Source organism: Syngnathoides biaculeatus, chromosome 8 (genome assembly GCF_019802595.1).
Source record: "Syngnathoides biaculeatus isolate LvHL_M chromosome 8, ASM1980259v1, whole genome shotgun sequence".
Taxonomy (NCBI): domain Eukaryota; kingdom Metazoa; phylum Chordata; class Actinopteri; order Syngnathiformes; family Syngnathidae; genus Syngnathoides; species Syngnathoides biaculeatus.
In genome coordinates, this window is record NC_084647.1 from 283,700 (window position 1) to 307,201 (window position 23,502).

The 23,502-nt window shown below is 39.0% G+C and overlaps 1 protein-coding gene across 1 annotated transcript in view; it reads left to right on the forward strand.

The window, feature by feature from the left end:
• Positions 1–8,274: 8,274 nt before the first annotated feature.
• Positions 8,275–23,502, forward strand: part of lsamp (limbic system associated membrane protein) — a 161,676-nt gene continuing 146,448 nt past the window's right edge. The window contains exon 1 of the mRNA XM_061827933.1: positions 8,275–8,648. Within this exon, the coding sequence (XP_061683917.1) occupies positions 8,494–8,648 (155 nt within the window). The 5' untranslated portion in view covers positions 8,275–8,493. The remainder of the gene's footprint in view (positions 8,649–23,502) is intronic.

Sequence of the window (23,502 nt, forward strand, 5' to 3'; positions counted from 1 at the left end):
AGATCTCAAAAACATGTTACATGAATTGGACACTGAATTTCCCCGAGGTGTGATTGTCAGTGCGACTGTTGGCTGTCTGAATGTGCCCTGCAATTGGCTGGCGACCAGTTCAGAGTGTACCCCGCATCACCCTGGGATAGGCTCCAGCACTCCCGCGACCCTGGTGAGGATAAGCGGCTAAGAAAATGGATGGATAGATATGTATCTATTTAATTTTGGCACTCGTCATCCTCCATACTTTGTGCATCATGAATTGTATTTCGGTCACTCTAAATCATCTAACTTAGCAGGAGCTAGCGCTGTGCAAATTGCTTGTTCCCACATCAGTGCTTCTGTGAATCCGGTAGACTTAACTCATTCACTGCTGGTCCACCGACTTACATGCATATTTCATCTACTGCATATCGTTTAGGAAACCCCATGCATTTATCAATATATTCTTCTGATTGTCATCTTTGAAACCGCAAACTGCTCAGCAATTTTAGCCAGGTGCCGTGGAATATGTGTGCATCTGTGTTCTGTTCTGTTCTGGTCCAGTACAGGAGAACCACTTGAGGAATACCTTTAAGTTTTCAAAAATTCTTAGGTCAATATCTTGGTCAGAAGAAAAGGAAATATCTCCCAAGACTTCCATAACTTCTTCTTCTTTTCCTTTCGGCTTGTCCCATTGGGGGTCACCACAGCGTGTCATCTTTTTCCCTCTGAGCCTATCTCCTGCATCTTCCTCTCTAACCCCAACTGCCCTAATGTCTTCCCTCACAACATCCATCAACCTTCTCTTCGGTCTTCCTCTCGCTCTTTTGCCTGGCAGCTCCATCCTCAGCACGTTTCTACCAATATAGTCCCTTTCTCGCCTCAGGACATGTCCAAACCATAGAAGTCTCCTCTCTCGAACCTTCTCACTAAAACATCCAACTTTGGCTGTCCTTCTAATGAGGTAATTTCTAATCCTATCCAACCTGCTCACTCCGAGCGAGAACCTCAGCATCTTCATTCATGCCACCTCCAGTTCTGCTTCCTGTTGTCTCTTCAGTGCCACCGTCTCTAATCCGTACATCATGGCCGGCCTCACCACTGTTTTATAAACTGTGCCCTTCATCCTGGCAGAGACTCTTCTGTCACATAACAGACCAGACACCTTCTGCCAGCTGTTCCAACCTGCTGTCTGGCCAACCTGTAGAGATCCTTTTCTCCTTCTTCTAACGGGACAAGCCGAAAAGAAAAGAAGAAGTACATCTTTGTGACTTGGTCATTATATTCATCATCGGTCATTCTAAAAAAAAATCCGACACTACCGCCGTCGCCGGATCTTTTGTTACGTTATGAGAGAGACCGATTACGTGGTCCGCCCCAAACTATTATTTTTTTTAGTAGCTGTATGCCCACATCAACACATTTCATACGCGGATCTTTTGCTACGTTATGAGTGAGATCGGTTAGGGTTATATTATACACACCTACTTGTTATTTGGAGCCCACGAAGCTCTCATCCTCTGCACCCGTGCAATCCATTATTCACAATGAACAGGGTCTCTTTCACACTTATGAAAGGTAATTCCATTCTCCCGAGTGTTCAAGCAATGTCCAGCAATGCAATGAGCCGGCATTTTGGCTAAGGATTTTCATGGCGGGAGTTACAAAAATCTGTATACATCAAAATCCTGTTTTGTGGTGAAAAAACACATGGGACCATATTGCCTGTGGGTTTTTCATTAATAATATATCATAAATCATCCGTTTGACGACACTTGACCTTTAAAAAATGTGAACTAATCAAATGGTAAATGGATTACACTTATCCAGCACTTTATCTACACCAACACAGTCCCCAAAGTTCTTCATAAAGCCTCACATTCACACACACACATGCACCACACACACCCACATTTATACAGTACTGGGATGTGAGAGGAAACCAGAGTAACCAGAGTAAACATGCAAACTCCACACAGGTGGGGCCAGATTTGAACCCAGGTCCTTAGACCTGTGAGGCAGATGTGCTAACAAGTCCTTACCGTGTCACCTCTAGAAAAAGTAAATCACTAAGATCTCGTAACAGCTACCAAAGAGAACCATAGGCAATGTTTAGGATTTGTTAACATACACTGACATACATTTAATTAGCTTTTGTCTGAAAATGCCAGTGAAAACCAAATTCTAGCAACTTTTGGTTTAAACTATCATGGCATCAGCCCATAGTTTATTGTCGTTATCACTACACACGCAGGACGTTTTCCAGTTTGGTCATGTGACATTTCATTGTAGGCCCATATTTGGCAAATATTATACAATATGTTTATGAATTTGTGTTTTTTTTTTTCTCTCCAGGATGAGATATGACTATTGTGTGTGTGTGTTTCATTGCCTGTGTGAGAGAGTTGTCTGCAAAACAAATGTGGAATACTGTATGTTTGTGAATTTAAAAAAAAATGCATTTAAATCAATTAATTATTCGGACAATGGACATTAAATGTCTTGAAAGTTGTCTCACGTCTTTAAATCCTACCTGTAGATAATTGAGGTTCACGTACTGAATCTGTATTTCCTGCTGCTTAAAACGGTACCACTCTATGATTACTATTACCTCAGTATCCTTGGAATTGCACGTTACCCCCAAAGGATTTCACCTTGAACACATTACCACTCCAGTTCAACCAATCCTCTGAAGCAAGGTCTCTGTGTGCTTTCACGCTCTCAATGGAAGTACATGGGGAGAGGAGAGATGACCCGAAGAAGTCAGCTCAAAGCAATTCTCTTCCAAGAAGATTGAAGAGATATGTGTGGGGCAAGCAGCTGTGCACATTCTGAGGAAGAAAACATTGAGGTGCAGAAAGTTGAGATTAATCTTTGGCAAATTGCAAATGCCTTGTAATCACATCATTCTATATCTACTGTCGATCTCAATGAGAACAACTCGCTTCAGCAAATGACTCACAATGTTTAAAACTGCTTTTATAGCAGGGTTTATTGAATCATAATCCCATAAAAAAATCACCACTAAAAATCTGTGAACAAGATGACACCTTCAATTTCAAGCAGCATTTTTCTTTTCAGCTCTGCATTGTAGATTATGTATTTTTGAATCTATGAAGTCAAGAGAAACCAGGCTGAGTTTAGAGATGATCCCATAGATGTGTCTAGTGCCATATAAATCACGTCTGAACTGCAAGAAACATTGATTTCACAAACAGTTCACGTTTTTCAATTCAAAAAGTGATCACAAGTTCATTTTGACATCTGCTTGCATGTTCAATAGATCACAGGTCACTTGAAAACTGTCAAGGTTAGTCAATTAGGTAAAAGTTCATTTAAAGGGGTTTTGATGCTGACTATGCTCTTTGAGAGTGTTCAGTGTGTGTTGTGATCTCAAATCTGGCATACCTAGCTCAGGTACACGTGCATTGTGATGCAGTAACTTGTGTTAAAAATGTGTGTAAGGTGCAAATGGGACTAGACAAAAAAGATACATGTGAAAATAGGTCTCTTTCAACAACCTTTTTCATCTTGAGTTGTACACTGTGTACATGATGTGTGCCAATCACCTGGAACAATCTCACTCTTGAGTTTTCTGAGTCCTCGGTTGTGTTGTCATCAATTTAGCAAGGTTTGAGCCAACATTAGATGTGCATTAGAATTCTGCTGACTAATTGAAAAGAAAGACTGAAGGAGACGAGTCAGCCTTATTTTAAGAATATTGTGCTCTATAACTGGTCCATACATATTTTTTGTGGTCTTGTGGGCATAAAGTACTGGAGATGGCTGAGTATTTTAGTTTCCTGTCCTGAAAATAAATTGGGCGTGTGCGTACACACATATATGTGTGTGTGTACATGTGCAGACACCTCTTTTGCTGACACTGCCTATTGTAATTTGACTTAAATGTTGGAAATGAAATATGAGGGTACGCAATGGCTTATCGATATTCTATTGCACACAAGAGCTCAGTGCCATTTGTTTTTAAGGAGAGGATGGCACAACAATGGTGAGTGAAGAATCAGCATCCAATTATAGACCTCTCTCCTGTTAAAATGCTTTATCTCCCCGACCTTAACTCGGCAGTAAATCTCAAATCCAAACATGTAGAATGCTTATTCTCGATATTCACAAATAGTTTTCAGATTGCAGATTTAATTGCACTTTTCTTGCAGACATAGAAACAATATACAAACAAACAAATGCTCCCACACTTGTTAATATAAAAGGGTTTTAATGTAGAACCCAAAGTTATGTGTAACAACATTGCACTCTCTAGAGGCTAGACAATTTTTTTCTTCAACAGCCAATTTCCCTGTTCAGATTCCAGAGGTCTCGCCATATGTTCTCTTCTCTTCCAAACCCCTTCCAAGTGTGATACGTTCCTTTACTTTTATGGTCCTCAAGACGGTAAACATTTGATTTGATTTCACAGCATGATTATTATTTCCAGGGAATTACAGAAAATAAATCAATTCAATTCCATTTACTGCATATAGCACCAAATTGCAGGCTGACATTTTTCATGTTTCCCACTGGGTCCTGTGATCCACCTCTGTGGGACGGAGAGGGAGCAGAAGTAAACATCCACTGCAGTCTCAGCCTCTCCACCAAATCATGACAGACGTTGTCGCAGGGTACTTCACACATGGAGCAAGTCAAAGACCACACTCCTCGCTCATTAAGACAGCAACTGAATCCCACACGAACACGCAGTATGCTACCAAGGCATCGAATAACTCCCTATTGGGGAAATACTGTACTTCAAGTAGACCAAAGACTCAGTATGGGGAGGCCAGCCTTGGGCAGGATATTCTGCACACCATTGTAAATGGGATTGTCTAATGTTAATATGACAGGGTGTCCACTGTGTGCAGCAGAAATGTGGTGGAACTTGAGTTGGTTGTTATGTTATGAGTTGCGACTTGCTTGCCAAATACTTATGACTGGACTTTAGACTTGACTTTGACTTGAACTACATGACTTGACAAGTCTCTCTTTCTCACTCTCTCCCATCGCTCTCACGTTTACTAATGAGGCAAAGCAGTGTGCCCTCTACAGCAGAAAGTAATGCATAAAATATAATGCTAACCGCTGGAAAAAATTAAGCTGCGTTGCTAGCGATCAATTATGGGGATAAAGAAAAAAATCGTGGAGGCATTTGCAAGTGTGACGAAAGAGTTGTCACTAGAAGACTCCAGATAACTTGTAGTCTGGTGCTTGGGATCACTTTTCAATCCATTCACGGTGATTTCAAAAAAAGTTGCTGGCAGAAGTGTGTTTCGCCAATACTATGTACTGTACTTACGATGAGTGGCTATGAGTGAATATAATTTTCATACTAATGAACATGTTTATTAAAATGTCATCTGTTGTGTCTGCTGTCTGCAGTATTTTTTTAAACATTGCAATCACAACAAATGAAACATAACCTTTAATCTAATGGCAATTTTTAATCATCCAGATTATATTTGTGAACACAGCCACATCCTTAGTAGTAAAAAAAAAAACACATCAGTCTTTTGAAATGAGTTCTGTGTCACATTAAAGTAGAAAAGTGTTGTGGAAAAAAAATTACTCTACAGTATTTTTATTTGTTTTTTGCATCAGAAAAACCTGGTGTTTTCACAGGTGCATGAAAACTATTAATATCCACTGTGAAGACCGGACACTGAGGTACCAATCTTTAGTTTAATGGTATCTTCAGAGCTGTTGGAGTTCCAAGGCTACCATCACAAAGTAGACATCATAGTTTGTTCAGATTAGGTTTGAAATATTTAAAAGAATTCGTTGGAATAAATGTAATCTGTTGATGTTGATTTAACTTTTCTAATGGGTTGATACTGTTTTTTAGTGTGATGATTTATGATTATGATTTTTTTTAACCACTCGGTGATATGTTGAATCTGTATCAACTTGTCTTGTGACTTGCTTAAACCAAGTACTGATAGTGAATTTAGTGATCATTTTACTGAATTTGCTTGTTTCTTCTTTGCTTGTGACTTAGACTTGCTTGAGACTTGAAGATAATGAATTTGTACTTGCTTGTCACTTACTCCCACCTCTGGTGTGTGGCACCTCTGTTAGTATATGGACAACTCTCCTTGTATGGGGAAGAAGTTCAGTACTGAGGAAGCGACCACATGAGGTGCTTGTGTGTGTGAACAACAACAACAAAAAGAGGCACTGATGGTGTTGTGATACATTCACCTGACTTTAGTGTGGGGAGCGTGGGTTCTAATCTGTCTGTCTATACGTTCTCTGCGACTGACTGGTGACCAGTTTAGGGTCTAATCCGCCTTTCACTTTGTGTATACTGGGATAGGCTTCAGTGTACCAATACCCTGAACAGGATAAGGGGTATTAAGAATGGATGGATGGATGGATAGATTAAATAGATTGCACAATGATACAATGATAGCTTGAGCCTGGACTTCCCCTATGGTCCTGCTGTTCTACTCGATTCATTTCTGTTGAGATTTTTGCCTTGAGCACACACACAAACATACATGGATAAACCATGTCCGTTGTCCTGCCACTTATCCTCATAAGGGTCGCGGCAGAGCTAAGTGCCTATGCCAGCTAACATCACTGAGCCGAAATCAATCCCACGCTGCCCTCGCCAAAGTCATGTGTGTGTACCTCAAAACCATAAATAAATACCTCACTGAATTTTAAACCAATTTCCGTGTGTTTTGTTCTGTTACAAATTTCAGATATGGGTAATGTTTATATAAATGTTTCCCCACTCAAAAATGACACACACGCACACACACACACACATATATATATATATATATATATATATATATATATATATATATATATATTATATATATATATATATATCAGGTGGTTAACAAGAGGAGTGTGTATTTTATGTCCTGAAGTACTTTAGCCTTCTGCCAGCGGGAAGTGAAGGAGTATCACGATCTTTACTGCTCGCCCTAAGGCCCTACAGACGTGCAGACTTCAGCACATTATTCTCGCTACACAGAGGGTGACTTGCCTCCATGCGCCAGCTGGTGATGGAGGAGGTGAGAATGGACTCAGTGATGACTTATACGCAATCATCATTGTTGGCAGCTCAAACGTTCTACCACAGGACATAGTGTACAACCTTGGGGAGCCTCCTCCCCTCTGTGTTGTACTGCTTCAGCTCAATTATCCTCCTGCAAGTGGAATGGTGGAGAGGGAAACAAGTAGGTCGTGAGTCAAAAGAAACTAATATATAAATACACCGTGCAGATAATGAGACCAAAAATACTTCAAAGTTTTAGGGGTTGCTTGCATCATTCCCCACACCAATTAAATTACTCTCTTTTTTTTTTTTTTTGGTTATAACTGTATCAGTCTCAGTAGCTTTTAATATTTAAAGAATCTCCCAATTTACTTTCCCATTTCACAAAGGCTTATATCCTTAAATCCATCCACACATGCCCTAGCTGCATCAGAAGAAGCAAAAAGAAAAAAATTTTCTTCACTCGTGCTCGGCACAAATTGTGTTCAAAACAGTTCACACTGTAGGATATTACACACTCTGAAAACAATATTAACAACTGCAATATTTAAACAAGTATCTAAATTGTCCATAGATTTAAATGCAAGTGTGAATGATTTATTTCTGTGTACCCAGCCTCTCGCCCGAAAATAGCCGGGTTAAGCTCGAGCAGACCCAGGAACCTAGTGGATAAGCACAACACAAAATGGATGGATGAGTGATGTAGGCTAGTGTGTGTAGGTGAATTGTTTCCATGGTGTCTTGCAGTTTCTTAGAAACATTCCTTCTCTCCAAGAAACGCAATTCTAGACTAGAAAATTTGCAACAACACGAGCAACAGGGCTGGGCAAGTTTCAGTCCTGGGTGGCCACGACCAACCCAGACCACTCCCTGCACTCAAAGACTCTTTACAGTGGATACAAAATAGACGCATTATCAGTAAGGTGAGTGAGTCGACATTAAGGTGTCCGTGAATGCACACGGCACCGCCATGACCGAAGTCGTTGACAGATGAACATAGTAATTAGTTGTTGCATGTTGTAAGAAAATATCCTTAAAAATTGTCCAATGGATTTTAAATAAATAATAATATTTCACTTTATAGGTACTATAAACCAAACAAAAAAAAAGCGATGCCATGTGTAACTTATAAACTCCTATTGATTGGCCAGTCCTTGTCCCGTGTGCTACTTAAAGGGACCTCGGGGGGTGCTATTGTCCTGACAACAAATGGGGTGCATCACAGTCAAGCGCTGATAAACAGAGAGCGAAATAGAGAGAGAGAGGGAGGGAGGGAGAGAGAGACCGACAGGGGGGGGTGGGGGGTTAAGAGAAATCGCAGCACTTTGGAAGGCGAAAGCTTTGCCACATTGGTCCATCGTGCAACCACAACACTGCACATTTCAACCCACAAGTATTTGACTGGACTGCGTCGGACCCAAGACGAGTGGAAAACTACTTCGATTCATTTAGTTTCTTTCCATCTCTTGGATCTACTGCGCGCTGCAGAGCTTTGAAAAATGCTCGTCGGGCGCAAATCGTGTTGGAGGCAGTTGCAGGCTTCGTTTTTCAGGCTGCTCTGTCTTCTGCCTACAGGATTCCCCGTCCGGAGTGTTGATATGCAGATGGCCATCGACAACATCACGGTCCGTCAGGGCGACACAGCCATTATAAGGTAAACAAGGCTCGTTTTACAACTTTAGCAGCATCCTTTCTCCGTACTGATGGGCTGGAAGTGAAAGTGAGCACTGTTGACATTTTGAAACAACAAGCTAACCACTCAATTTGGAGTCGATTCTGACTCGACGAGTGTCCAAAGTGACGTGGTTTGTGCGTCTCTGAGATGTTATTCTTGTTGTATGGACAGCGAAGCAAGCTCTGTATTACCTTTTTTTTTTTTTTTTTTTTTTTAACTGTGAGTGGTTGACAAACAACAGCATCTGCGAGAAAACGCTCTGGCAATTTTGAATGAATGTGGTACACTACAAACTTTATTTTATCACCATCTATTATTTGCATTATTAAGTTATCTTCAAATTCGTATTACGTGTTACATGGATTTTTTTTTTTTTTTTTTATTGTTCTCTGCAATGCCGCACATAATCACATCGTAGACAATGCAAGCTGTCAACTCTACTCGGCAGATGTGAGTAACCACGTGATGTAAACTATCCGTCTGGTCACAGTATGAATGATGATTTTTTTTTTCATTTTTTGGGGGGGACACTTTGTAGCCCCTTACTGCAGACCTCCGTAACTTCCCATAACACCACCCACCACATGACACTTCTTTTTTGCTTAACTATAATTGTACTCAAACCTGATATGTACCGGAAATGTGCTGACAGTGGACTTCAGTGATGGAATACACATTTTAGATTGTTTTAAAATGAGTATACTAATTATCAGAATATATGTGACACATTATTACAATTATTATATAACAAGAATCTAGGGAGTTAGTTGACATGATTAGGAGAAATATACGTTGTGGGTCCAGGAGAAGGTTGAAAGCCAGTAAGCCCAGAATCCAGCTTTCATTCAGGCTTCAAATCATTTTACCATGGTGTAGATGGGAAGAGAAATGTCTTGAAACTTATAAGGGGGTCAGATGGAGTGATGACGGTGAAACCTGCAATTGAGGGTGTTATGTACAGTGAAGAAAATAAGTATTTCAACAACCTGCTATATTGCAAGTTAGAAATCATGGAGGGGTCTGAAATTTTCATTGTAGGTGCATGTCCACTGTGAGAGAGATAATCTAAAACAAAAAATCCAGAAATCACAATGTATGATTTTTTTAAAACTATTTATGTGATACAGCTGCAAATAATAATTTGAACACCTGTCTATCAGCTAGAATTCTGACCCTAAAAGACTTGTTAGTCCACCTTTAAAAGTCCACCTCCACGAGATGTATTATCCTGAATTATATGCACCTGTGTGAGGTTCTTAGTGGCATAAAGACACCTGTTCACCCCATACAATCAGTAAGACTCAAACTTGTAACATGGCCAAGACCAAAGAGTTGTCCAAAGACAATAGAGACAAAATTGTACAACTCCACACGCCTGGAAAGGTCTATGGAGCAATTGCCAAGCAGCTTGGTGAAAAAAGGTCCACTGTTGGAGCAATCATTAGAAAATGGAAGAAGCTAAGCATGACAGTCTATTTCAATCAGAGTGGAGCACCATACAAGATATCTCCTCGTGGGGTCTCAATGATCCTTAGAAAGATGAGGAGTCAGCCCGGGACTACACAACAGGGCTTGGTCAATTACCTGAAAAGCGCTGGTACCACTGTTTCCAAGGTGACTGTTGGTAATACACTAAGACATCATGGTTTGAAATCATGCATGGCACGGAAGGTTCCCCTGCTAGAGTAAGACAAATGATGAGTTCAATCCCAAGAACACCATCCTGACTGTGAAGCATGCGGGTGGTAGCATTATGCTTTGGGGGTGTTTTTCTGCACATGGGACAGGACGACTGCACTGTATTAAGGAGAGGATTGCTGCAGCCATGTATCGTGAGATTTTGGGGAACAACCTCTTTCCCTCAGTCAAAGCATTGAAGATGGGGCGTGGCTGGGTCTGTCAACATGACAATGAACCGAACCACACAGTCAGGAAAACCAAGGAGTGGCTCCGTAAGAAGCATATCACGTTTCTGGCGTGGCCTCGCCAGTCTCCAGACCTAAAACCAATAGAAAATCTTTGGAGGGAGCTGAAACTCTATGTTTTTCGGCGACAGCCAGGAGACCTGTCTAATCTAGAGAAGATCTGTGTGGAGGAGTGAGCCAAAATCCCCCGTGCAGTGTGTGCAAACCTGGTGAACAACTACAGGAAACGTTTGACCTCTGTAATTGTAAACAAAGGCTACTGTATCAAATATTAACATTGGTTTTCTCAGGTGTTCAAATACTTATTTGCAGCTCTATCACACAAATAAATCATTAAAAAAATCATACATTGTGATTTCTGGATGTTACTTTTTAGATTATCTCACTCAAAGTGGACATGCACCTACAATGAAAATTTCAGACCCCTCCATGATTTCTAAGTGGGAGAACTTGCAATATAGCAAGGTGTTCAAATACTTATTTTCTTCACTCTATAATGTAATTTGTGGCCATGCCCTGCAGGGAGGACGTGACTGAGAGGTGAAAGCGAAATTCTGGAAGGAGCTAGACCAGGGATGTCAAATTTATTTTGGGCCGCAGGTCACAAGTGGGCCGGACCAGCTCAGTAATTGGCCAAAAGCTATAGATAATGACAATTCAATTTGGGAAGGGGGGTGTGGGTGAAAATACTTTCAAGAACATGTTGAAAATATGAACTTTTATTTATTCTTTCTCATATAAAAATCATTTTAGCAAAATGTAATTTATTAGCAAAATTCTGTCCCTTTTTGTGGAAGAGAACATTTGGCTCAGTTACAATAAATTAATGAAAACATCAAGCATATGAAATGTTTAATAAACTTGACATTTGTATTGGCTGTAGTAGTATTTCCCTAATGTATCCAAATGTTGCTAAGTTTGACTGTCATGCATCTTGACAACCTTACTCTAGCCTCTCCAGAATTTTTTTTTTCCAGGCTGAACACCCCCCCCACACACACACACACACTTGTAATTTGCATGGACTGCCCAGTCATGTAGACAAAAAAAAAAATATCTAGTGCAGAAACGTGATATAAAGCTGTGGTGCATAGCACACAGCTTTGTACATTTCCCATTCATAAAAAATGACATTTTGCGATCAAAAGAAGTCTGACCTACAATAATCCAAATAGTTTATTATACTCCTTGGTTTTTACAAAACAGGCATTTTTTTTTTCTTTCGTTTCACTGGGATTGACTCTTTATTAATTCAGTGCACAAAGGAATGGATCCTGCCAACATTTTACATATAAATAAGATAATTAGAAATACACAAAAATGGGATTAATTATGGACATTTTACTTTTTTGTTATTTGTATACAAATGGTTGGATCGCTGAAATGTCTTCCCACAAGCCATGTGTGAAATCAAGCAACCTTGTTTTGGCAATTCATTTGCAGTCTGAATGCTGTGGGGTGAACATCTGCTGCTATGAGATTCTCTAAAATTTTCCAACAAAAGTCACTCAATGTGTTGCTTTTAAAAAAAATAGTTGCTCGAGGCGTAAACTGCATTAAACTGTCAACACATCATAGTCTTCGTTTCGTCTCGCTAGCTCCAACCCCAGTTACACTGGGAGGCGTACTTGGCACAGAACAGTCCCCCAAAACTGAGTGATTTCACCCATAGTGTGACAAGTACAGTTTATGTTAATTGTGCTGTCATCCTTCCTGTGTATTTTGACACACACACAAAAAATGTCAAATACTTTTTTTAGATACGTGGAAACTATTTCAAATTGTGAACTGCATAGCTGTCGTTGAAAAAAGTGTCACATCATTAATATTCTTATGAGGCGTTACATAGAAGTATGTATCTACACAGGTCACGAAACCACGCTTTTTACTGATGTTCATAATGGCCTTACTGCACTTCATATATGGAAAAATGTGACGACAACAAAAGTATATCAACAAACACATAATTGGCAATCATTTATTTGACACAAATGTCCAATGAACAAAAGAATTACATACCTTGTATTCCTTGTAAACAAGCTGTAGATAAATCAAAGATCACAAAAGTTCCACACATGGTCATAGTTCATTGTTCATGTCAAGCTCGCACTCTTGTCACACGACATCCAACAGATATATCCATCCATCCATTTTCGCTTATCCTCACATGGGTCACGTGAGTGCTGGAGCCTATCCCAGCTGTCATCGGGCAGGAGGGAGGGTGTGCCCTTGACCAGTTGCCAGCCAATCACAGGGCACATAGAGACAGACAAGAGTCTCACTCACAATCACACCTAGGGGCAATTTAGAGTCTCCAATTACTGCATGTTTTAGGAATTTGGGAGAAAATTCACGCACACGGGGCGAACATACAAACTCCAACAAACAGGGCCTTGACATGGATTTGAACCCCACAGTACTGCGAAGCCAAAGCTCTTTCCACTTGCATTGGCCACAGTTTTGAGGACCAGGGTGCAAATTCCGGCTCCACCTTTGTATCATCCGCATGATGTCCCCTAGAATTGTCAGGACAGAATCCCTCAACCAACTAAAATACATACTCAATGATAATTACCATTTTATTAATATTGTTAAGTATTAGTCTTAAAGAGTCAATAAACAATTTAACACTGTTAAATTAAGAAACCTTTTTCATATTAAATATTCATGCATGAAACGTTTGTGGATAGTGCAGTCTATCCACTACATGACAGATCCTTGGCAAAGTCTTCAAAAGAAGCATCTCACTCATCTCCAGTCTGAGAAAGATCCATAGCAGCTACCTTTGGTTCATCACTCTAGAACTCATCATTGATGACTTGGTCCAATTCCGCTTTCTCCTACATTGCATCATGAACAGTGATCCCATTTTCCTCCCACAGTATGTCATCCTCTGTGCCCCCAATGTCGTTAGTGAGGAAACATTTTTTAAATCCTAAGAGTCTTGATTCCCTTTATTCCTCATTATTGTCAGTGCTTTGAGGCAAGGCTCCATTGTGCTAATAGTGCACCCTCTTGCCTTCCGTTCGGCTACAATCTGTAGCAGCTCATCCTCCATCTCTGGGAACTGTGCAACTCTCCCACATCCTAAAACTGCTTTTTGATGCATTATTTTCTCTTTCGTCATCCTCCACAATCTCACATTCCATTCAGCCACAGTTTCCCACTTCTTCGGGAGCAGTGATGACTTTTCTTTTAAAAGCGGCTGCGTGACTAGCCCTTGTAGTTGACATTTTTTTTCTTAGTTTAATTTAAAACAAACTTATTGCCAGCTGTTTCTGATGTTTGGTGCAGTGGGAACAAATATGTTACACTAACGATTGTAAAATGGCAAACTCCCGCGAAGAGGTCAAGAATCTGTTTGGGGGCAGATATTACTGTAATTATCAGTAGATAAATGTGTAACATTAGATATTGAATATTGTATTGAAATGTAAATATATACTTTTTTCACCACCCTATGTAACTGTATATGACTGTACAATGAATATCTTTTTTTAATCTATACCTAAATATAATGGACTCTATTGACTTTTAGAAAGTAATTTTGGAAAACTCCACATGTGTGTGTGTGTATGTATGCATGTATGTATGTATATATATATATGTGTGTGTGTGTGGTGTGTGTGTATATGTATGTTGGATGGCATGGTCCTCACAATTCTGACCTCCCCAGGTGCAATCCCAGGCCTGCCTATGCAGAGTTTGCATGTTCTCCCCGTGCCTGCGTATATATATATATATATATATATATATATATATATATATATATATATATATATATAACTTTATACATGTATTTATTTATTTTAAATCAGGTGTCAAGGTAATCTTTACCCAAGTCGACATCAGAGGTTGTTAGTGAGTGTAAGAATAGATACTTTTACTCATCATACATTGCGTTGCAATACATACATTGCAACTTTATTTAATTATTGGTTTCAGTAATACCCTGTGCCAGTCCAAAGTGTAACCCACCTCTTGTCCAAATTCAGATGGCATAAACTCCAGTTCCCCCATCAAATACGAGCTCTGGTGGGAAGCCGTCATATTGCTTGTATAAACAATGTTCTCATCGCACGTTTTCATCAAGACAGAGATTGTGCAAACAGAGGACAACCCAACACGTTCGCATTCATGACATGACAAAATTTCAGTTCTGACCACTCTGGGAAAAGGAATATTCTGCCACTGTGAAAACATATTAAATTCCATCCGGATTTGTTCTGTTAATTGCATTTGAAGTGTTATGGCACATTTTCATAATGGGAAATTGTCTAGGCTGTTCCAAGTGTGTCTGCGTTCCCTGGGGCAGTAGAGAAAAGCGTCAACATAAGACCTGCGAAAAGCCGGTCAAAGAGCCTCATGCGGCTCGAGAGCCAAGGGTTGGTCAGGCCTGATTGAATTAACAGCTGCGTTATTTAATGTGTCACCTTATAAATTAAAGTGTGAAAAACATACTGTAAAAAAGTATTATTTTTAGTTGTATTAGGAACTATTAACTGTAAATTGTAATGTGTGTAGACCCATGTAAATGTTTCTCAATTTTTACATATTAGACTTTTTACATATTTTTGTATGCATATCCCTTTTTTATAATTTAATTTCGCCTCAAACTCGATGTAAATCAGCCTTGGATGTAAAGATTAAGATGTTCTTAACCTCTGAACTCTGCTCCCAAGCACGCTATCAATAGGTTAATCTGACAATCAAGATTGCTTCAGAAAGCAGCCTTTATGGACATCTTAACATCATAGGATTATGTAACTATTTGAACAAAGCCCCATTGTCTGACTTCAAAGAGCATTGAAGGACATACTATATTTCTGTGCAAGATGCTTTAAAGGTCAAATGACAAACATGTTATGGGGTCAGTTAAAATTCCTATTTGCATTGTTTATATTATATAAAACATGCACGTAACTTCCTGCAAGTCTTCAACGATAGTTTAGCTAAAAATTAGGTTTTTATGATACATGTTGAGTCCTAACCGAACATACCGAAAGCTCAAGCAAGACACTGGGGTGTGGTTACTCCCATCTGCGGTAAGGGCTTCCAAATGTGATATTGCAATTGACAAATGGCAAGCTAAACACTCGAAGCAATGGGGAGGAATGCGTTGGAATATGTGGAGGAGGAGGACTCCGACGTTCAGGGACACCCAACTAAATTTGGCATCATCAAAGCGTACGCTGGAGCTGATCGGACTGTGATGATGATTAGCTGCTAAATAACAGCTGCACGACAGAAAAAGAGAATGACCACTGGCTCGATGTGGCGGTATGTCAAGTCGTGTCATATGTCATGTCGAGAGTAGCCACTCTCCTATTTACCACATGCTAGCTCCACCCCTGGTGGTCGCCGTAACAAAAGGTCTACTCAGGGTTGTAAATATGAGCAGAGGGAAGAACGGCTCAATTGCGTGAGACGAAAATGCCCCCACAGCCTCAAAACTAAGTGATTTCAACTGGTATGATCTAAGTGGATTTTCCTTTGAGTTTTGTGGTCTGGAGAATATCCGAAGCCTTTTCTTAAAACACCTGGGAAGTGGGGGGGGGGTGATATGGACAAAACATAATATATCAATATATTTTTTTCATTTTTTGATCAAGGTAATTTTAAAATACACTATAAGAAATGTGGAAATCCCTACCTGTTTCCCAGGACATTTGACAGACAGTGTTTCAGAACAGCTCTTGTTTTTTAAGGCGCTTCTTACAACATCATCAAAACATGCACATAGTGTATTTATGATATTTAATAAAGAAATACTTCAAGTTATATCCAGGCTGTATACAGGGGAATATGCCAAATAATATTTGTGCACTGGTATTCTAGCTAAGCTTGTGTTAAAAAAAACAATCTAAACAATGTCCAAAAATTAAAATTAAATCAAAAGGTAATCTTGATTAAGTATTTTTATTTTAAACCAAATGAACTAGTTGCGGCAGCATGGTGGAGCAACTGGTTAGAGTATGTAACATAATTTTTACTTTTTTTTTTTCTTCAGACCATCTGTGCTTGGCTAACGTCTGCCTTGAATGGCTACTTTCTACCTTGGATGAAATTCCTGTACTTTTAAAAAAGTACACCTATTCATTGCAGCTAAAGAGATGACCCTGAAGTTATACTTTGCATCAAAACCTTCCTCAGATATTATTTATGTATGTATTTATTTTTTTCCCTTTCTACATGAGTCACACATCACATTGGTACGGAATGATAGTTAGATGGGATCACTAGAGGAGGTCAAGGTGAGTAGTGAGAGTTCTAGGAGACAATTGATATCACTGGGTTTTGATTAGTACAGCACATAACTGGATTAGAAGAGTTCTTGCGTTGTCTGTGTACATTTTAAATCATATTCCTATTAGGTACAGCTGCAATATACAATGAGAAACAAAAACTGGATTTTTTTTGTCATTTAAAAAACATGATTAATATGATTAGCACAGTTGTATTGATTCAAAAATTCAATCATATCCCCTCTCATCAAGCAAAACAATTAGAAAAGTCATTGAGTGGACTGCAGAACTACTCTCTCTGTCAATAAAACTGATTTAATATCTTTCTAAGTCAATAGTCATTTATACGTTATTTCTACTTGATCATTCTCTCTCTCTCTCTCTCTCTCTCGATGTCTCTGTTTCCGTCTTACTCTTGCTCCTTTTTTTTTTAGTGGGAGGGGTGTTCAAACTGAATGGATGGATGGATGAAATGTTGATTAATTCTACCTCCACACACAGTGTACAGATATAAGAAAATGGAGATAATACCAGAAATCAAGTGGAAATAAATTTCATTGTCACAGGACATGCACCATTCAAGACTTGTGGAAATGGAAGAAAAGCAGTTGTGGTTTGGTGTGGGTGGAACTGGGGAGGGACACGGTATTAGTTCAATCAAACATTAATCCTTTCTATTCCATCCCAGGCCAACGTAGGATTTTCAAATCAATTTCATTTTCGCTCATCCCAGAGTGCCCGTGCTGAGTGGCTGCCAGTAGAGTTATCGTTTTGTCCCAATTTTGTTTTGGGACGTGGCTTTAACGAGTGGCGAATGCTCAGGGATGTGTTTTTTATCTGAATACTTTGCCAGTCCTGCAAAGTTTAATGAAGTCTTTCAAAAAGTTGAGTCTTCAGAGATTCCAAATAAATCTACTTGTACCACTGATTTTGGTCAGTGGTAACTGAGTTGTGCCTTCTCCAGACCAAAGAACTCAAACCTCTCCTCCCAAAACGTACAGACCAAGATGTTACAGCTGGCTCCATAAACCTCTTTCAAAAGATCCCATGCTTTCATCATATTTTGATGTGAATGTTCATTTTCAAAGAAACTGTATGCTTTCAACATTTCAATGAATAACTCAACAAAGGAACCTAGACCAGATTTTTTGAGACCCAATTGAATGTAGAAACATCATTGTTACCTAAAAGCAAAAATGCACTGTACTTTTGTCTTTTGTTGTGCAATCAAGACACGAAGTGCATGGAGAGTATTTCTACAGCTCAACAATTCCCTGTCACCCCCTAATTACAGACAGTAGCAATGGAATAGAAGAATATACTCAATGTATAGAAAATAACCAACAAAGTATTACAATGCTAGGGAGTTCATGTAGTGTAAAATTAAATTGGATATAATATAATTGCTGTGAAACAGTGTTACTTTAAATGCCCCAAACATGTTAAATTAACTGACGCACCACAGAGAACAGTGTTATTAACAAGTATGCCAACTTTGAATGGATTAAAAATAAAAACTCACCAATTTCATAATATGGGGCTCCCAAATCATGAAAAATAAAACTTGCCCTCCAGCTGCAGGACTAAGAGAACGGCACAGAACCTTCAGCTGTCAATTACTTGTGTTTATGTGGCTCTCTGAGGCTCACACAGCCACAACCTGCCTGTTACTGATGTTTGTCTTCAACACTTTTCCTGATATTTCACCGATAAATGGATGCACACAAGATACAAAACCAAGCAAAGTTGAATAAAAATTAGCTGAAGTAAGAGAATGTGCATGAATGAGAGGGGTAAGAGGGAAGAGTTGGAGAAGAGATAGAAAAGGTGGAGGACTTTAGAGAGTTAATTCAGAGGAAATGTATTTTATTTGTCTATCATACAAATGTAGCTAAAATTTCATGAAAAAATATTTTAAAAATTCTCAACACAACAGAAATGAAATAAATTAGCCCCAAACTGCACATTTTCTGTGGAATCCGAATACCTCCCACGTCTGTTTTAAACCCAGCAGAAGCTGCTTCCGTGTGACGTCACATAAAGACAGCCCCAGTAAAGAAAATGGCTTCCTACAAAGAAAATCATACACGCTGCAAGTGGGATCTCGAGGCGATAGACAGCATTGATGAAGATGTTTTTTATGGAATGCTCTGTAGAAGAGATAGGAACTGAAGAGGAGGAATTTTCTAATGCTTCCCATGTTCGAAAAACAAATGTAATTTAACCTTACATGTTCGAACCGGAGTTGACGAATGCAACACAAGTACAGGATTCAGCCAGACCTGACCAAGTTGACGTGGAACTTCACACCCAAAACATAGATTGGTAGGTGCCTCAAGAAATCTACGTACACCTTGTTGATGAAATAATCTAATTCAAACACGTTTTAACATCTGATGCTGCTTGCACACAACACGGAATCGTTTATTGTTGTTGTACTAGAGACTGAGTAGGCGAGGCGTAAAACAAAAATCGAAACCTTTGGTGTAGTTCTGCGTTTTAAAATCACATCTATAGTACGCTCTGAGTTGGATAGTACAGTACATTTACATTTCGCCAGTGATTATCATTATTTAAACTAAATGATCAGTATTTGTAGCTAAGAGCCATATACATAGAAATATGTAATTTGTATCTGTATTAGAAGGACATAAGGGGACTTTTTTTTTAAATGAATGAAAAAATGATGGGGCTTTACGCCACAGCGACATTATTTCAGCTTTATCTTGGTGAGCAAAAGATAGCAATGAAATACAACTTTGTGCTTAAAACAAACCAAATAACATAAACTGATTATATTTTGTACCCATGTGTAAATATGGAAATTGCCAGCAAATGCCTTCCCAGAGAGAATGGCGCTGCTGTATGGAAACTACAGAAACCGCCCGGAAGTTGGATGGAACCGCCTGGGCTTGCATTGTTAACCACGAAGGCTTTCACCCAGTCAGCCTAAACCCATTTGTATTGGAGACAGCCTGGCATGTCTTTCAATACCATTATGGGAGAAGGACATGAAAGAAATCCCCCGTGGCCTACAGACAGTTGGTGAGGTAGTGTAGGGGGCCTCTTGGCAAGAGCAACAGGGTTGTTATACCATCATGTGCTGTGCAATGAATCCCAGCAGCATTCCCAACCCCAGGACTTGAAGATGATGCCGTGTTCATAGGATTTATGCCCAGCTGATGAACATTACCCTTTGCTTTGCATGAAAACTAAAGTGTGGGTGTTGATTCTTGAGTAATAATCGATGGACATTGCATTTCGACTCTAAAATATCTCTTGTTGTTCTGGTTCAAAATTTTACCTTTCAAGTTGACTGTAATTAGAGTACGGTGAGCAAAATGGTTGAAGAATTTGTGATATCATCTGTAAGTATCACAGCACTGAAAAATTTTCTAAATCAATTTATTTATTTACAAACTACTGAAGGTGAAACCATCATTCAATAAACATTTGAATAGGCACATGCTAAATATGATATTGTTTCATTCCATAAAATGTCATTAGGAGATGGAGAGTTCAAATCCAGAGTATGCCAACTCACCTTGCTTTCACCATGGAGGTCATATTTACAAATGTTCACACAAGTTGAGAAAATCAGTATTGAACAAACCATACTTATGCATTAATTTTTTGCATCATCCAACATGGACTGGTTAATCAGCATGCGTCAGAAGTTTGTAACATAAAACTTCTGCTGCTGAAGTTCCATCAAGATAGAATTTAGAATTTAGTTTCACTTTAACAAACCGGACACGGTTTTTAAATTGGCTTCTTCAAATTAGTATTTTTTTATTTTTTTTTTTTTTCACAACGTATCATTTCACCAGCTTTGATTTGAAAATCTTGAAAAATTATCCCGAAAAGCCTGGTCTTTGCTTGGTTTTGTTTACTGGCTGCTGAGAGGTGGTGGTGCTTGGGCATTAGCAAAGGAAGTCATTAGGTCCGCATCCACATAGTGGGTCCGGAGCACTTTTAAAAGGCATTCCACATACCCTGAAACATGGAAATTACATTATTTCATACATATGCAGATAATGCTGTCCTGGTTTACTCCTTCATCTGATAGGTGTAGTATTTTTTTAACATGGATTTGGAAACCATATCACACCAACAATCATATGAGGCATGGAAATAAATTCAAATTCAGATTTATAAAATTTATCTGAGCCTCCCTATTCACAGTTCTGAGGACTACATGTACAAGAAAACTGTAACATGATGGATTTTTAAATTTACTCTTAATCTTTCTCATTTTTCATAAACTCGTCCTTTACGTTTTGGGGTTACAATTCTCTTTGTTTGGTGAAAGGCACGATTGGATAGTTGGACAGGCATGAGGTAGTAACTTTGGCCTTTTACAAGATAAAACAAAAAAACATTTAATTCATATTTTCAAGTTGGAATATTTTGTCAGATCAGAGTAATGTCCATTGTTTATAGCGCATTTCACGTTTCACGATGCATATAGCCCGTATTTTAAATAATCCACCGAACATTTAAGAGCACACTCTGCTGTAGTCGAATTTGAGGAAGACCTCAGCATCAAGAGTACACTACCTTTATACATTGTCCAAATTCCGCCACCTCCTAAACATGACATGGATACGGCTTAACTGACATATATATCTGTATCGGTATTTTACTTACATTTAAAACAAGGTAGATACTTGTCAATACTAAACAATTGAAGCCGTATGTACTTACTTGCTACCAAAGCCAAGTGAACGCTGCACCGGGTTTTCAAAGCAGTCCTCCGTGAAACGCTTAGAACATGCCCATCTGTTCATTTTTCCGCCATTCATGTAAACTGACTCTGTCGGCGTTTGATGCAGAACAGCTATATGCAACCCACTTCCTCACCATCTTTGCTAGCTAGCTCTGGCTAAATGTTGTCTTGGTATAACATCACCTTCTGGAGAGAACCGGAACTTGCCGAATCTAAACGACATTTTGAACAAAATCTCGAGACTGACTTTGATGCTCATTTATTTCATTTCTATTGTGTTCAGAATTTGTTTTTAATTTTTTTAATGACATTTTAGCCTCATTTTTATGATAGACATATAAAATACATTTCCTCTGGATTAGCACTTTAAATACTTGATGTCAACAGTCCAGAGCAATGGTGAGTATGGTCAGGAAGTGAAGAAACAGGTCCGAGCAAGTTGGAATAGGTGGAGGAAAGTGTCTGGTGTGTTATGTGACAGAAGAGTGTCTGCTAGGATGGAGGGCAACATTTATAAGACAGTGGTGTGGCCATGAGGAGTGTAGAAGGATTAGGATGGAGCTGCCAAGCAAAAGAGCGAGAAGAAGACCAGAGAGAAGCTTGATGGATGTCATGAGCGAAGACATGAAGACTGTTGGTGTTCAAGAGGAAGATCCAGGAGATAGGCATACATGAAAAAAATGATGCACTGTGCCGATGCCTGATGAGACAAGCCAAAGAGGGAAAATGTTTATAAACAATTTGTCAAGTTTTGTGACTTAGCTATAATGAAGACTAGATCACATTTTACTGTATGTCCACCTAATTCAGGAATCCTGCAAATGGTTTACATAGATTTACTTGCATCTGTGTTGTCACAATCCTTTTATTCAGACTGTTGGATGTTTGATAAAATATCGAGAATATATTATGTAACAGCCATTAATATGACAGTAGATCCTTTTCGACAATATAAGATGGACATCAGCTTGTTGTAAAGCAATGGAAACAGTTTAGTTCTTCCTTGCCAACCAACGATTGAGGTCATAATAATGAGTTGTGGATGCAAAGTTAATTCCAGAATGAATCCAGTTCCTTAATCCATTTTACACTAAAAGACTCTTATGCAAGTGTCTCTTGCATCATCTTTTTTTTTTTTTTTTGAGGGGGGTGAGTACCTAAAAAAAACAACCCAATTAGAGAGCCCTCTCTTGCAGAACATTCCTCTATTTATTGTGATTACACAGTTGGCAGCCAAAACCCATTTATGATATTTTTACTGTGGTTTCAGCGCATGCCTACAGGCTGAGCTTACTGCCAGATGTACTGGCCGGTGTAACAATTCCCCAAAGAAAGATGAGATTTAGTTTGTGTGACACAACATCATGCAGTATGTTTATTTGTGCCATGGTAGGTTTATGATGTTTCAAAGGGGGGATGCTCCATTACTTGAATGGAAGGATTTGATTCTACAATTTATGCCATATATTTGTGTGCTTAAAATTGGCCTTCTTATACAAATACAGAGAAGAAAATAAGTATTTGAACACCCTGCTATATTGCACGTTCTCCCATCATGTCATCATGGAGGTGTCTGAAATTTTCATCATAGGTGCATGTCCACTGTGAGAGAGATAATCTAAAAAGAAAAATCCAGAAATCACAATTTATTTGTTTGTTTAACGATTTCTTTATGTGATACAGCTGCAAATAATTCTTTGAACACCTGAGAAAACCAATGTTAATATTTGGTATAGTACCCTTTGTTTGCAATTACAGAGGTCAAACATTTCCTCAAGTGGTTCACCTGGTTTGCACACCTTGCAGGAGGGATTTTGGCCTAAATCTAAAAAGAAAAATATAGAAATCAGAATTTATGATTTTTTTTAACGATTTATTTGTGTGATACAGCTTCAAATAAGTATTTGAACACTTGCGTATCAGGTAGAATTCTG